The sequence below is a fragment of the Ranitomeya variabilis genome, chromosome 5 (genome assembly GCF_051348905.1).
Source record: "Ranitomeya variabilis isolate aRanVar5 chromosome 5, aRanVar5.hap1, whole genome shotgun sequence".
Classification (NCBI taxonomy): Eukaryota; Metazoa; Chordata; class Amphibia; order Anura; family Dendrobatidae; genus Ranitomeya; species Ranitomeya variabilis.
Window position 1 is genome coordinate 193,479,249 of NC_135236.1, and position 17,628 is coordinate 193,496,876.

The 17,628-nt window shown below is 47.0% G+C and overlaps 1 protein-coding gene across 2 annotated transcripts in view; it reads left to right on the forward strand.

Annotated features, from left to right (window-relative positions):
- The first annotated feature begins 2,203 nt into the window (after positions 1 to 2,203).
- Positions 2,204 to 17,628, forward strand: part of LOC143775493 (nicotinamide riboside kinase 2-like) — a 30,033-nt gene continuing 14,608 nt past the window's right edge. The window contains exon 1 of one of the 2 annotated variants that reach the window (XM_077263682.1): positions 2,204 to 2,253. In XM_077263682.1, coding sequence (XP_077119797.1) covers positions 2,219 to 2,253 — 35 coding nt within the window. In that variant the 5' untranslated portion in view covers positions 2,204 to 2,218. Of the gene's footprint in view, positions 2,254 to 16,041; positions 16,282 to 17,628 lie in introns of those variants that run through there. The other variant, XM_077263683.1, reaches the window with a different exon arrangement.

Consider the following 17,628-nt stretch of genomic DNA (forward strand, 5'->3'; position numbering starts at 1 on the left):
CTATAACTTTTTTACTTTTCCGTTGATGGAGCAGTATGGTAGATTTTTTTTTTTTTTTTGAGGGACAAGATAACGTTTTTAGCTATACCATTTTTATTTACGTTTGTCTTTTTTATCATTTTCTTTTTTCCACTTTTTGTTCAGTGGTATGATGATAAAGTATCGTTTTTGCCTTGTTTTTTTTTTATGGTGCTTACTAAAGGGGTTAATTAGCGGTGATATCAACTATGTGCACTTTTAATTATTTTTTTCATAATATTTATGGGTACAATAAATATATTATTTACTATTGTGATTTTTGCACTGTGTACACTGTAGATTCCTGTGCCGCACTCTATATTACCGCACAGTGTACACTGTAGATTCCTCCTGTGCCGCACTCTATATTACCGCACTGTGTACACTGTATATTCCTGTGCCGCACTCTATATTACCGCACAATGTACACTGTATATTCCTGTGCCGCACTCTATATTACCGCACAGTGTACACTGTAGATTCCTGTGCCGCACTCTATATTATCGCAGTGTACACTGTAGATTCCTGTGCCGCACTCTATATTACCGCACTGTGTACACTATTGATTCCTGTGCCGCACACTATATTACCGCACAGTGTACACTGTAGATTCCTGTGCCGCACTCTATATTACCGCACTGTGTACACTGTAGATTCCTGTGCCGCACTCTATATTACCACACTGTGTACACTGTAGATTCCTCCTGTGCCGCACTCTATATTACCGCACTGTGTACACTGTATATTCCTGTGCCGCACTCTATATTACCGCACAGTGTACACTGTAGATTCCTGTGCCGCACTCTATATTATCGCAGTGTACACTGTAGATTCCTGTGCCGCACTCTATATTACCACACTGTGTACACTATTGATTCCTGTGCCGCACACTATATTACCGCACAGTGTACACTGTAGATTCCTGTGCCGCACTCTATATTACCGCACTGTGTACACTGTAGATTCCTGTGCCGCACTCTATATTACCACACTGTGTACACTGTAGATTCCTCCTGTGCCGCACTCTATATTACCGCACTGTGTACACTGTAGATTCCTCTTGTGCCGCACACTATATTACCGCACTGTGTACACTGTAGATTCCTCCTGTGGCGCACTCTATATTACCGCACTGTGTACACTGTAGATTCCTGTGCCACACTCTATATTACCGCACAGTGTACACTGTAGATTCCTGTGCCGCACACTGTATTACCGCACTGTGTACACTGTAGATTACTGTGCCGCACTCTATATTACCGCACAGTGTACACTGTAGATTCCTCCTGTGCCAAACTCTATATTACCGCACTGTGTACACTGCAGATTCCTCCTGTGCCGCACTCTATATTACCGCACTATGTACACTGTGGATTCCTCCTGTGCCGCACTCTATATTACAGCACTGTTTTTGTTTTTTTTTGTGTGCATTTGTTATTTTGTTGTTTTTAACTCATTTTATATTTTTCCTTCTTGTCATTAGTGCCTTTTTATGTGGGGTTGCTTTTGTTTCTCTACACGCAATCCATTAACACCAAGTGGAAATACTCACCTGGAATTTACTTATATTATGGAAACGATGTTAACACCATTATGCTGGATTAAGAGATGGGAACCAGTGGAACGAATATTCTATTCATCTCTTCCTTCGTGCTTTGATGAATTTTCAAACAGTTGGACCTATAATTGTCCTTTGTATCCAGCACCTTATGGACTTTTTAAGATCTTATTGTTCCACCACTGTACCAGCAAGATAGCAGGCACTTCTCTTTTCTATTTCATTGTTTTTTATGTCATTTTCATTATTATGTGCGCCCACTCTTTCATTTATGCATACTGTACTAATTTCTGTACCTGACATGTGTGTACTCTATTCAGGAGCGCATACTGTCGCTTAGCTACCGGTATGCTTCCGTGCGCCGCCAGATGCGCATGCGCCGTGGTGTCCTGGGTACGCCGGCATCTCCGAAGTCGTCCGCAAGGCTGCGGTGTGGGCCAGTGACATCACAGGAAGTTTTTCCTTTGACCCGCACCGGAAGCCGGACGTACGGAAGAGCTGCGCGGTGGCCCCGGTCCCACTCCACATGCGCTCATAGGTGCAGCGCCTAATAAGCACTATAAATAATCCTAACATGTCGGGTGCATCCACACTGCCCCCCGAAGAAGCCCGCAACGCGAAACGCGCGTCGGGGCATTCCATATGCACGGTGACTGCGCTCTCATCCTCCGATATGGGTAAGTTCTGCCCTTAAACCGCTGCTGTCCTGCACAATGCACTTTTGCACGGGCACTTTCATTAGGACGGTATTAGTACTATACTATTTATCTATGAATGGCCAGATTCTTGCATAGATCAAGGTTCCTGTACTGGACTTGCAATATATTATCTAGGGTGGACTTCTGGTCTTGCGGTTCCCTACTATGGGTACAGGATTAATATGTTAGTGGTTTAACCCCTTCCTGACCCATTTCTCAGGGGTGATTTCCTGCAGCCATTGTGCATATTGTTTTTTTGCTCTTTCATCCCCTTTCAGACATTTGTCCATATTAATTGGTGTATATAATGGGCCTGTATGTTGCCTTTTTATATTTTGTATTTATGTGGAATTTAATAAAATACTTAACCTGAGTTGTAGTTGGCCCTGAGTAGTTATATGAGTCCTGAGCTCCTTTTCTCTGTATAGGTACTATGTTCCCATTGGGAGTGACTCCTATTGCGTAATGCAATTCTAGATGTTATAAGGATATCCGATATGTCAGTCCTTGTTAATCATCTATATTACAGCACTGTGTACACTGTGGATTCCTCTGCCGCGCACTGTATTACCGCACTGTGTACACTGTGGATTCCTGTGCCGCACTCTATATTACCGCACAGTGTACACTGTAGATTCCCGTGCCGCACACTGTATTACCGCACTGTGTACACTGTAGATTCCTGTGCCGCACTCTATATTACCGCACTGTACAACACCAACCCAGGAGACGGAAATCAAGGAGGAAGAGAACTACAGCCAAGGAGTTCATATAGATATATCTTTATTAAGGCAATAGCAGAACAATATGTAAAAAAAATGTTTTTGACAAAAAAAATATTAAAAATATATATATTTATACATCAATTATAAAAAATGTGCAACGTGAGATAAAAAGGTACAAATAGTCAATAAAGGGTAAAAAATAACTGTATCCTATGACCGGAATAAATATAAATAAAGAACTGATCTCAGGCCATTAATAAGTGAAAAAGATTATTTTATATATAAAAATATATATCTATATATATAAAAATGAAGAGGCACAATATATGTATATTAAAAAATGAGAGAAAAAGAGAGTGAAACACTATAAACAGTAAAATAGTAAAGTGCATAAAGTGTCGTAGCAACAGTTGAAGGGAGGGGAAGTTAATGTAAATACACAAACGTCCCAAAAGTGCATCAAATAAGCAACCAAAACTGTGAATATTATCACACAGTAAACAACTTGTGACACAGTGAACAATTAGATGATAAAGGAAAAGATTTGTGCCGAAAAAGGTAGCCTCAGTAATAAAACATGAATAAAATACTGCTATGATGCAGCTGAACCGGAGATCAAGCAAGGAAAATAAATTATATAGATCCGGACATAGGTGGTACCTTATAACTTGAGTCTCAATGTGCACACGCGCCCCGACGCGCGTTTTGGTATTAGTTCCTTCGTCAGGGACGCGCGCTTGTCCTGCCTCCCGTGACGTCCCGGCTTGTGATTGGTCGCGTCGCCCATGTGACCGCGACGCGACCAATCACAAGCCAGAACGTGATTTTAAAATCCTGAAGGACCTAAAATTACGTCACGGCTTGCTGTGATTGGTCGCGTCGCGACCACATGGGCGGCACGCGACCAATCACAAGCCGGGACTTCACGTAAGGAAGGAAAAGCGCGATTTTTAAGCAAACAACGCTGCCGGTTCCCTCGGTGAGGTCCAGGCTGCGTCGGAGAGGTGAGTATAGCAATATTTTTTATTTTAATTCTTTATTTTACACATTAATGTTGTTTTGATACCGATACCCGATACCACAAAAGTATCGGATTTCGGTATTGGAATTCCAATACCCGCAAGTATCGGCCGATACCCGATACTTGCGGTATCGGAATGCTCAACACTAATGGCATCCGATCCGATTTTTTATCGGATCGGATGCCATGCAGGAGGTCTGTGGGTCCAAACAACAGAGCTCCGGTGCAGAGCGTCTAGGCCTGGGACTTCCGGTAGGCCAGGCGCAGCTCCCGGAAGTCCCAGGCCTCTGCGTCGGATCTGTGTTGTTTGGGCGGCATTGCGCTGCTCCCTGCTGCGCCGGCCAGAAGTCCCAGGCTGCACTTCTGAGGCCTGAGGAGATCGCTGTCTGGAGGCCCTGTGATCGCTGTCTGGAGGCCCTGTGATCGCTGTCTGGAGGCCCTGTGATCGCTGTCTGGAGGCCCTGTGATCGCTGTCTGGAGGCCCTGTGATCGCTGTCTGGAGGCCCTGTGATCGCTGTCTGGAGGCCCTGTGATCGCTGTCTGGAGGCCCTGTGATCGCTGTCTGGAGGCCCTGTGACTGCTGTCTGGAGGCCCTGTGACTACTACAGCAACCATCATCCAGTGAACTGTGGGGTGTCATTGGCCATTACTGAGATAAGTGAGAGGGAGGCTGTCAGTGATGGCGAACCTGTGGCAGTCCAGCTGTTGCAAAACTACAATTCCCATCATGGCTGGCCATTCAAAGCAAAGGCTTTGGCTGTGAAGACATGATGGGAATTGTAGTTTTGCAACAGCTGGAGTGCCACAGGTTCGCCATCACTGGAAGAATTCCCCCTCCCCCTCACTTATCTTAGTTCATGGCACCCCACACAAGTTAAATAATAGCAAGACCAACAAAAGAAACCAACTGACAGATGAACAAAGAAGTCACTAAGCAGGTAAGTTAATTCTAATTATACATATTTGTTATTTAAACTATACATGTCGCAAAATTATGTTTTTTTATCAAGGTGACACACCACCCAAGTTATGCTCGGTTTTTTGGCGAATTTTGACACACCAAGCTCAAAAGGTTGCCCATCACTGGTGTACACTGTAGATTCCTGTGCCGCACTCTATATTACCGCACTGTGTACACTGTAGATTCCTGTGCCGCACTCTATATTACCGCACTGTGTACACTATGGATTCCTGTGCCGCACTCTATATTACCGCACTGTGTACACTATGGATTCCTGTGCCGCACACTGTATTACCGCACTGTGTACACTGTAGATTCCTGTGCCGCACTCTATATTACCGCACTGTGTACACTATGGATTCCTGTGCCGCACTCTATATTACTGCACTGTATACACTGTAGATTCCTGTGCCGCACTCTATATTACCGCACAGTGTACACTGTAGATTCCTGTGCCGCACTCTATATTACCGCACTGTGTACACTGTAGATTCCTGTGCCGCACACTGTATTACCGCACAGTGTACACTGTAGATTCCTGTGCCGCACTCTATATTACCGCACTGTGTACACTATGGATTCCTGTGCCGCACTCTATATTACCGCACTGTGTACACTATGGATTCCTGTGCCGCACACTGTATTACCGCACTGTGTACACTGTAGATTCCTGTGCCGCACTCTATATTACCGCACTGTGTACACTATGGATTCCTGTGCCGCACTCTATATTACTGCACTGTATACACTGTAGATTCCTGTGCCGCACTCTATATTACCGCACTGTGTACACTGTAGATTCCTGTGCCGCACACTGTATTACCGCACAGTGTACACTGTAGATTCCTGTGCCGCACTCTATATTACCGCACTGTGTACACTGTAGATTCCTGTGCCGCACTCTGTATTACCGCACAGTGTACACTGTAGATTCCTGTGCCGCACTCTATATTACCGCACTGTGTACACTATGGATTCCTGTGCCGCACACTGTATTACCGCACTGTGTACACTGTAGATTCCTGTGCCGCACTCTATATTACCGCACAGTGTACACTGTAGATTCCTGTGCCGCACACTATTACCGCACAGTGTACACTATGGATTCCTGTGCCGCACTCTATATTACCTATTACCGCACTGTGTACACTGTAGATTCCTGTGCCGCACTCTATATTACCGCACTGTGTACACTGTAGATTCCTGTGCCGCACTCTATATTACCGCACTGTGTACACTGTAGATTCCTGTGCCGCACTCTATATTACCGCACTGTGTACACTGTGGATTCCTGTGCCGCACTCTATATTACCGCACTGTGTACACTATGGATTCCTGTGCCGCACACTGTATTACCGCACTGTGTACACTGTAGATTCCTGTGCCGCACACTATATTACCGCACTGTGTACACTGTAGATTCCTGTGCCGCACTCTATATTACCGCACAGTGTACACTGTAGATTCATGTGCCGCACTCTGTATTACCGCACAGTGTACACTATGGATTCCTGTGCCGCACTCTATATTACCGCACAGTGTACACTGTAGATTCCTGTGCCGCACACTGTATTACCGCACAGTGTACACTATGGATTCCTGTGCCGCACTCAATATTACCGCACTGTGTACACTGTAGATTCCTGTGCCGCACTCTATATTACCGCACTGTGTACACTGTAGATTCCTGTGCCGCACTCTATATTACCGCACTGTGTACACTGTAGATTCCTGTGCCGCACTCTATTACCGCACAGTGTACACTATGGATTCCTGTGCCGCACTCTATATTACCGCACAGTGTACACTATGGATTCCTGTGCCGCACTCTATATTACCGCACAGTGTACACTATGGATTCCTGTGCCACACTCTATATTACCGCACAGTGTACACTATGGATTCCTGTACCGCACTCTATATTACCGCACTGTGTACACTATGGATTCCTGTGCCGCACACTGTATTACCGCACTGTGTACACTGTAGATTCCTGTGCCGCACTCTATATTACCGCACTGTGTACACTATGGATTCCTGTGCCGCACTCTATATTACCGCACTGTGTACACTGTAGATTCCTGTGCCGCACACTATATTACCGCACTGTGTACACTGTAGATTCCTCCTGTGCCGCACTCTATATTACCGCACTGTGTACACTATGGATTCCTGTGCCGCACTCTATATTACCGCACTGTGTACACTGTAGATTCCTGTGCCGCACACTATATTACCGCACTGTGTACACTGTAGATTCCTCCTGTGCCGCACTCTATATTACCGCACTGTGTACACTATGGATTCCTGTGCCGCACACTGTATTACCGCACTGTGTACACTGTAGATTCCTGTGCCGCACACTATATTACCGCACTGTGTACACTGTAGATTCCTGTGCCGCACTCTATATTACCGCACTGTGTACACTGTAGATTCCTGTGCCGCACTCTGTATTACCGCACAGTGTACACTATGGATTCCTGTGCCGCACTCTATATTACCGCACAGTGTACACTATGGATTCCTGTGCCGCACTCTATATTACCGCACTGTGTACACTGTAGATTCCTGTGCCGCACACTGTATTACCGCACTGTGTACACTGTAGATTCCTGTGCCGCACTCTATATTACCGCACAGTGTACACTGTAGATTCCTGTGCCGCACACTATATTACCGCACAGTGTACACTGTAGATTCCTGTGCCGCACACTGTATTACCGCACTGTGTACTGTTATGGTTCTCAATGGCAAGAGAACATAGCCCAGCAAACATAAAAACTAGCTCTTGGAAGGATGGAAACTAAACTGACCATGAACTAAACCTGCCGCACAACTAACAGTAGCCGGGTAGCGTAGCCTGCGTTTTATCCCTAGACGCCCAGCGCCGGCCGGAGGACTAACTAATCCTGGCAGAGGAAAATATAGTCCTGGCTCACCTCTAGAGTAATTTCCCCGAAAGGCAGACAGAGGCCCCCACAAATATTGGCGGTGATTTTAGATGAAATGACAAACGTAGTATGAAAATAGGTTTAGCAAAATTGAGGTCCGCTTACTAGATAGCAGGAAGACAGAAAGGGCACTTTCATGGTCAGCTGAAAACCCTATCAAAACACCATCCAGAAATTACTTTAAGACTCTAGTATTAACTCATAACATCAGAGTGGCAATTTCAGATCACAAGAGCTTTCCAGACACAGAAACGAAACTACAGCTGTGAACTGGAACAAAATGCAAAAACAAACAAGGACTAAGTCCAACTTAGCTGGGAGTAGTCTAGCAGCAGGAACATGCACAGAAAGGCTTCTGATTACAATGTTGACCGGCATGGAAGTGACAGAGGAGCAAGGCTAAATAGCGACTCCCACATCCTGATGGAAACAGGTGAACAGAGAGGATGATGCACACCAGTTCAATTCCACCAGTGGCCACCGGGGGAGCCCAAAATCCAATTTCACAACAGTGTACACTATGGATTCCTGTGCCGCACTCTATATTACCGCACTGTGTACACTGTAGATTCCTGTGCCGCACTCTATATTACCGCACTGTGTACACTGTAGATTCCTGTGCCGCACACTATATTACCGTACAGTGTACACTGTAGATTCCTGTGCCGCACACTGTATTACCGCACTGTGTACACTATGGATTCCTGTGCCGCACTCTATATTACCGCACTGTGTACACTGTAGATTCCTGTGCCGCACACTATTACCGCACTGTGTACACTGTAGATTCCTGTGCCGCACACTATATTACCGCACTGTGTACACTGTAGATTCCTGTGCCGCACTCTATATTACCGCACTGTGTACACTGTAGATTCCTGTGCCGCACTCCATATTACCGCACTGTGTACACTGTAGATTCCTGTGCCGCACTCTATATTACTGCACAGTGTACACTGTAGATTCCTGTGCCGCACTCTATATTACCGCACTGTGTACACTGTAGATTCCTGTGCCGCACTCTATATTACCGCACTGTGTACACTGTAGATTCCTGTGCCGCACTCTATATTACCGCACTGTGTACACTATGGATTCCTGTGCCGCACTCTATATTACCGCACTGTGTACACTATGGATTCCTGTGCCGCACTCTATATTACCGCACTGTGTACACTATGGATTCCTGTGCCGCACACTGTATTACCGCACTGTGTACACTGTAGATTCCTGTGCCACACTCTATATTACCGCACTGTGTACACTATGGATTCCTGTGCCGCACACTGTATTACCGCACTGTGTACACTGTAGATTCCTGTGCCGCACTCTATATTACCGCACAGTGTACACTGTAGATTCCTGTGCCGCACTCTATATTACCGCACTGTGTACACTGTTGATTCCTGTGCCGCACACTGTATTACCGCACTGTGTACACTGTAGATTCCTGTGCCGCACTCTATATTACCGCACTGTGTACACTGTAGATTCCTGTGCCGCACACTGTATTACCGCACTGTGTACACTGTAGATTCCTGTGCCGCACACTATATTACCGCACAGTGTACACTGTGGATTCCTGTGCCGCACACTGTATTACCGCACTGTGTACACTATGGATTCCTGTGCCGCACTCTATATTACCGCACTGTGTACACTGTAGATTCCTGTGGCGCACTCTATATTACCGCACTGTGTACACTGTAGATTCCTGTGCCGCACACTATATTACCGCACAGTGTACACTGTAGATTCCTGTGCTGCACACTGTATTACCGCACTGTGTACACTATGGATTCCTGTGCCGCACTCTATATTACCGCACTGTGTACACTGTAGATTCCTGTGCCGCACACTATATTACCGCACAGTGTACACTGTAGATTCCTGTGCCGCACACTGTATTACCGCACTGTGTACACTATGGATTCCTGTGCCGCACTCTATATTACCGCACTGTGTACACTGTAGATTCCTGTGCCGCACACTATTACCGCACTGTGTACACTGTAGATTCCTGTGCCGCACACTATATTACCGCACTGTGTACACTGTAGATTCCTGTGCCGCACTCTATATTACTGCACAGCGTACACTGTAGATTCCTGTGCCGCACTCTATATTACCGCACTGTGTACACTGTAGATTCCTGTGCCGCACTCTATATTACCGCACTGTGTACACTATGGATTCCTGTGCCGCACTCTATATTACCGCACTGTGTACACTGTAGATTCCTGTGCCGCACTCTATATTACCGCACTGTGTACACTGTAGATTCCTGTGCCGCACTCTATATTACCGCACTGTGTACACTATGGATTCCTGTGCCGCACTCTATATTACCGCAGTGTACACTGTAGATTCCTGTGCCGCACTCTATATTACCGCACTGTGTACACTGTAGATTCCTGTGCCGCACTCTATATTACCGCACTGTGTACACTGTAGATTCCTGTGCCGCACTCTATATTACCGCACTGTGTACACTGTAGATTCCTGTGCCGCACTCTATATTACCGCACTGTGTACACTGTAGATTCCTGTGCCGCACTCTATATTACCGCACTGTGTACACTGTAGATTCCTGTGCCGCACACTATATTACCGCACAGTGTACACTGTAGATTCCTGTGCCGCACACTGTATTACCGCACTGTGTACACTATGGATTCCTGTGCCGCACTCTATATTACCGCACTGTGTACACTGTAGATTCCTGTGCCGCACACTATTACCGCACTGTGTACACTGTAGATTCCTGTGCCGCACACTATATTACCGCACTGTGTACACTGTAGATTCCTGTGCCGCACTCTATATTACTGCACAGCGTACACTGTAGATTCCTGTGCCGCACTCTATATTACCGCACTGTGTACACTGTAGATTCCTGTGCCGCACTCTATATTACCGCACTGTGTACACTGTAGATTCCTGTGCCGCACTCTATATTAACGCACTGTGTACACTATGGATTCCTGTGCCGCACTCTATATTACCGCACTGTGTACACTGTAGATTCCTGTGCCGCACTCTATATTACTGCACAGTGTACACTGTAGATTCCTGTGCCGCACTCTATATTACCGCACTGTGTACACTGTAGATTCCTGTGCCGCACTCTATATTACCGCACTGTGTACACTATGGATTCCTGTGCCGCACTCTATATTACCGCACGTGCACACTGTAGATTCCTGTGCCGCACACTGTATTACCGCACTGTGTACACTATGGATTCCTGTGCCGCACTCTATATTACCGCACTGTGTAGACTGTAGATTCCTGTGCCGCACTCTATATTACCGCACTGTGTACACTGTAGATTCCTGTGCCGCACTCTATATTACCGCACTGTGTACACTATGGATTCCTGTGCCGCACACTGTATTACCGCACAGTGTACACTATGGATTCCTGTGCCGCACTCTATATTACCGCACTGTGTACACTGTAGATTCCTCCTGTGCCGCACTCTATATTACCGCACTGTGTACACTGTAGATTTCTGTGCCGCACTCTATATTACCGCACTGTGTACACTGTAGATTCCTCCTGTGCCGCTCTCTATATTACCGCACTGTGTACACTGTAGATTCCTGTGCCGCACACTATATTACCGCACTGTGTACACTGTAGATTTCTGTGCCGCACTCTATATTACCGCACTGTGTACACTGTAGATTCCTCCTGTGCCGCACTCTATATTACCGCACTGTGTACACTGTAGATTCATGTGCCGCACACTATATTACCGCACTGTGTACACTGTAGATTTCTGTGCCGCACTCTATATTACCGCACTGTGTACACTGTAGATTCCTCCTGTGCCGCACTCTATATTACCGCACTGTGTACACTGTAGATTTCTGTGCCGCACTCTATATTACCGCACTGTGTACACTGTAGATTCCTGTGCCGCACACTATATTACCGCACAGTGTACACTGTAGATTCTTGTGCCGCACACTGTATTACCGCACTGTGTACACTATGGATTCCTGTGCCGCACTCTATATTACCGCACTGTGTACACTGTAGATTCCTGTGCCGCACACTATTACCGCACTGTGTACACTGTAGATTCCTGTGCCGCACACTATATTACCGCACTGTGTACACTGTAGATTCCTGTGCCGCACTCTATATTACTGCACAGCGTACACTGTAGATTCCTGTGCCGCACTCTATATTACCGCACTGTGTACACTGTAGATTCCTGTGCCGCACTCTATATTACCGCACTGTGTACACTGTAGATTCCTGTGCCGCACTCTATATTACCGCACTGTGTACACTATGGATTCCTGTGCCGCACTCTATATTACCGCACTGTGTACACTGTAGATTCCTGTGCCGCACTCTATATTACTGCACAGTGTACACTGTAGATTCCTGTGCCGCACTCTATATTACCGCACTGTGTACACTATGGATTCCTGTGCCGCACTCTATATTACCGCACTGTGTAGACTGTAGATTCCTGTGCCGCACTCTATATTACCGCACTGTGTACACTGTAGATTCCTGTGCCGCACTCTATATTACCGCACTGTGTACACTATGGATTCCTGTGCCGCACACTGTATTACCGCACAGTGTACACTATGGATTCCTGTGCCGCACTCTATATTACCGCACTGTGTACACTGTAGATTCCTCCTGTGCCGCACTCTATATTACCGCACTGTGTACACTGTAGATTCCTCCTGTGCCGCACTCTATATTACCGCACTGTGTACACTGTAGATTCCTGTGCCGCACTCTATATTACCGCACTGTGTACACTATGGATTCCTGTGCCGCACTCTATATTACCGCACTGTGTACACTGTAGATTCCTGTGCCGCACACTATATTACCGCACTGTGTACACTGTAGATTTCTGTGCCGCACTCTATATTACCGCACTGTGTACACTGTAGATTCCTGTGCCGCACTCTATATTACCGCACTGTGTACACTGTAGATTCCTGTGCCGCACACTATATTACCGCACTGTGTACACTGTAGATTCCTGTGCCGCACTCTATATTACCGCACTGTGTACACTGTAGATTTCTGTGCCGCACTCTATATTACCACACTGTGTACACTGTAGATTCCTCCTGTGCCGCACTCTATATTACCGCACTGTGTACACTGTAGATTCCTGTGCCGCACTCTATATTACCGCACTGTGTACACTGTAGATTCCTCCTGTGCCGCACTCTATATTACCGCACTGTGTACACTGTAGATTCCTGTGCCGCACTCTATATTACCGCACTGTGTACACTATGGATTCCTGTGCCGCACTCTATATTACCGCACTGTGTACACTGTAGATTCCTGTGCCGCACACTATATTACCGCACTGTGTACACTGTAGATTTCTGTGCCGCACTCTATATTACCGCACTGTGTACACTGTAGATTCCTGTGCCGCACTCTATATTACCGCACTGTGTACACTGTAGATTCCTGTGCCGCACACTATATTACCGCACTGTGTACACTGTAGATTCCTGTGCCGCACTCTATATTACCACACTGTGTACACTGTAGATTCCTGTGCCGCACTCTATATTACCGCACTGTGTACACTGTAGATTTCTGTGCCGCACACTGTATTACCGCACTGTGTACACTATGGATTCCTGTGCCGCACTCTATATTACCGCACAGTGTACACTATGGATTCCTGTGCCGCACTCTATATTACCGCACTGTGTACACTGTAGATTCCTGTGCCGCACTCTATATTACCGCACTGTGTACACTGTAGATTTCTGTGCCGCACACTGTATTACCGCACTGTGTACACTATGGATTCCTGTGCCGCACTCTATATTACCGCACAGTGTACACTGTAGATTCCTGTGCCGCACTCTATATTACCGCACTGTGTACACTATGGATTCCTGTGCCGCACTCTATATTACCGCACTGTGTACACTGTAGATTCCTGTGCCGCACTCTATATTACCGCACTGTGTACACTGTAGATTTCTGTGCCGCACTCTATATTACCGCACAGTGTACACTGTAGATTCCTCCTGTGCCGCACTCTATATTACCGCACTGTGTACACTATGGATTCCTGTGCCGCACTCTATATTACCGCACTGTGTACACTGTAGATTCCTCCTGTGCCGCACTCTATATTACCGCACTGTGTACACTGTAGATTCCTGTGCCGCACTCTATATTACCGCACTGTGTACACTGTAGATTCCTCCTGTGCCGCACTCTATATTACCGCACTGTGTACACTGTAGATTCCTGTGCCGCACTCTATATTACCGCACTGTGTACACTATGGATTCCTGTGCCGCACTCTATATTACCGCACTGTGTACACTGTAGATTCCTGTGCCGCACACTATATTACCGCACTGTGTACACTGTAGATTTCTGTGCCGCACTCTATATTACCGCACTGTGTACACTGTAGATTCCTGTGCCGCACTCTATATTACCGCACTGTGTACACTGTAGATTCCTGTGCCGCACACTATATTACCGCACTGTGTACACTGTAGATTCCTGTGCCGCACTCTATATTACCACACTGTGTACACTGTAGATTCCTGTGCCGCACTCTATATTACCGCACTGTGTACACTGTAGATTTCTGTGCCGCACACTGTATTACCGCACTGTGTACACTATGGATTCCTGTGCCGCACTCTATATTACCGCACAGTGTACACTATGGATTCCTGTGCCGCACTCTATATTACCGCATTGTGTACACTGTAGATTCCTGTGCCGCACTCTATATTACCGCACTGTGTACACTGTAGATTTCTGTGCCGCACACTGTATTACCGCACTGTGTACACTATGGATTCCTGTGCCGCACTCTATATTACCGCACAGTGTACACTGTAGATTCCTGTGCCGCACTCTATATTACCGCACTGTGTACACTATGGATTCCTGTGCCGCACTCTATATTACCGCACTGTGTACACTGTAGATTCCTGTGCCGCACTCTATATTACCGCACTGTGTACACTGTAGATTCCTGTGCCGCACACTATATTACCGCACTGTGTACACTGTAGATTTCTGTGCCGCACTCTATATTACCGCACTGTGTACACTGTAGATTCCTGTGCCGCACTCTATATTACCGCACTGTGTACACTGTAGATTCCTGTGCCGCACACTATATTACCGCACTGTGTACACTGTAGATTCCTGTGCCGCACTCTATATTACCACACTGTGTACACTGTAGATTCCTGTGCCGCACTCTATATTACCGCACTGTGTACACTGTAGATTTCTGTGCCGCACACTGTATTACCGCACTGTGTACACTATGGATTCCTGTGCCGCACTCTATATTACCGCACAGTGTACACTATGGATTCCTGTGCCGCACTCTATATTACCGCACTGTGTACACTGTAGATTCCTGTGCCGCACTCTATATTACCGCACTGTGTACACTGTAGATTTCTGTGCCGCACACTGTATTACCGCACTGTGTACACTATGGATTCCTGTGCCGCACTCTATATTACCGCACAGTGTACACTGTAGATTCCTGTGCCGCACTCTATATTACCGCACTGTGTACACTATGGATTCCTGTGCCGCACTCTATATTACCGCACTGTGTACACTGTAGATTCCTGTGCCGCACTCTATATTACCGCACTGTGTACACTGTAGATTTCTGTGCCGCACTCTATATTACCGCACAGTGTACACTGTAGATTCCTCCTGTGCCGCACTCTATATTACCGCACTGTGTACACTATGGATTCCTGTGCCGCACACTGTATTACCGCACTGTGTACACTGTAGATTCCTGTGCCGCACTCTATATTACCGCACTGTGTACACTATGGATTCCTGTGCCGCAGTCTATATTACCGCACTGTGTACACTGTAGATTCCTGTGCCGCACTCTATATTACCGCACACTATTACCGCACTGTCTGCCCATGTACATCCCTGCATTATCACCGTGTGTCACCTCTTGCCTGTTGTGGCGAACATTACCAGCACTCACTCCTGCAGCTGTTCGGCTACATGATGACGTCACATTGCCCCGCCTACATCCCACTGAGTGACCAATGGCGGAGCAGAAGCACCTGACGCGCCCTCTGTGCTGCCCCGGATCGTCCTTTCGCGACTCTCCCCAGTGTGTGACAGGCCGAGCTCTGCGCTGCTCTTTTCATAATGGAGGCTTTTTTAAGTAGTTGACGGTGACTTCGTCTCCTTCTGCTCTCTGCGTTTCTCTAGGGTTTTTACTACTCTCCATCTTTTTGTAGTTTTTTTTTTCCGTGTGGATTGTGGTGACTAGAGACACGCCATGAAGATCATCGTGGGCATTGGCGGGTGAGTGACTGCGCATGCGCGAAATCCTAGAGCGTATGCCACAGCTGCTGCTTGCATTTGTAGGTGAACTATAAGGCCCAGCATGCTGCTGTCTGCGGGGATTGGTTTGCGAGCGGGAGCACTCTGCTCCTTCTCTGAGTGATCACCATGTGGCCATGTAGGGCTGATGCCATCCCTGTGTGGGATCATGGGCTCCATTATTATTGCACCAGGGGTCTCCAGTCTATCACTTTCCATCTGATGCAAGCTACAGGGTGACAGGCATTCTGGGAGTTGTAGTACTGTGAATGATGGGGGTCCCCAGGTTTCAGACTGGCTGCTTGTTCTTAGGACGACCCTCATGTGATTGCACTTGTGCGCTCTGACGGTACAGCAGCGGTAATGGGGGGTGTTATACCCGGGGAGCCTGTGTGGGGCAAGGAATGGTCTTTACACGTCAGACTTCTCCTATATCTGGCTATTAATATAGAAAGTGAACGTATCTTACATGTAACCGTGCGAGCTGTGGCTGCGGCTTCCCTAAGTTCCCTCCTTTTTTCTCTTGGCGCGTTTTTAGTGTAATGACAGTTTGTAATTCCTGTTTCCCGCACATAATCCGGCAATGATTTTTCTGGATCATATGTACAATATATTGTCACATCCTGTACTATCAAGATCCAAATATTGACTTTGTATCCAGGCTGCAGAGCAATCGGTCCCTGTGTTGTCCTGTGCTATCTGTATCCAGGCTGCAGAGCTATCGGTCCCTGTAGTGTCCTGTGCTGTCTGTATCCAGGCTGCAGAGCAATCGGTCCCTGTAGTGTCCTGTGCTGTCTGTATCCAGGCTGCAGAGCAATCGGTCCTTGTAGTGTCCTGTGCTGTCTGTATCCAGGCTGCAGAGCAATCGGTCCCTGTGTTGTCCTGTGCTATCTGTATCCAGGCTGCAGAGCTATCGGTCCCTGTAGTGTGCTGTCTGTATCCAGGCTGCAGAGCAATCGGTCCCTGTAGTGTCCTGTGCTGTCTGTATCCAGGCTGCAGAGCAATCGGTCCTTGTAGTGTCCTGTGCTGTCTGTATCCAGGCTGCAGAGCAATCGGTCCCTGTGTTGTCCTGTGCTATCTGTATCCAGGCTGCAGAGCTATCGGTCCCTGTAGTGTCCTGTGCTGTCTGTATCCAGGCTGCAGAGCAATCGGTCCCTGTAGTGTCCTGTGCTGTCTGTATCCAGGCTGCAGAGCAATCGGTCCTTGTAGTGTCCTGTGCTGTCTGTATCCAGGCTGCAGAGCAATCGGTCCCTGTGTTGTCCTGTGCTATCTGTATCCAGGCTGCAGAGCTATCGGTCCCTGTAGTGTCCTGTGCTGTCTGTATCCAGG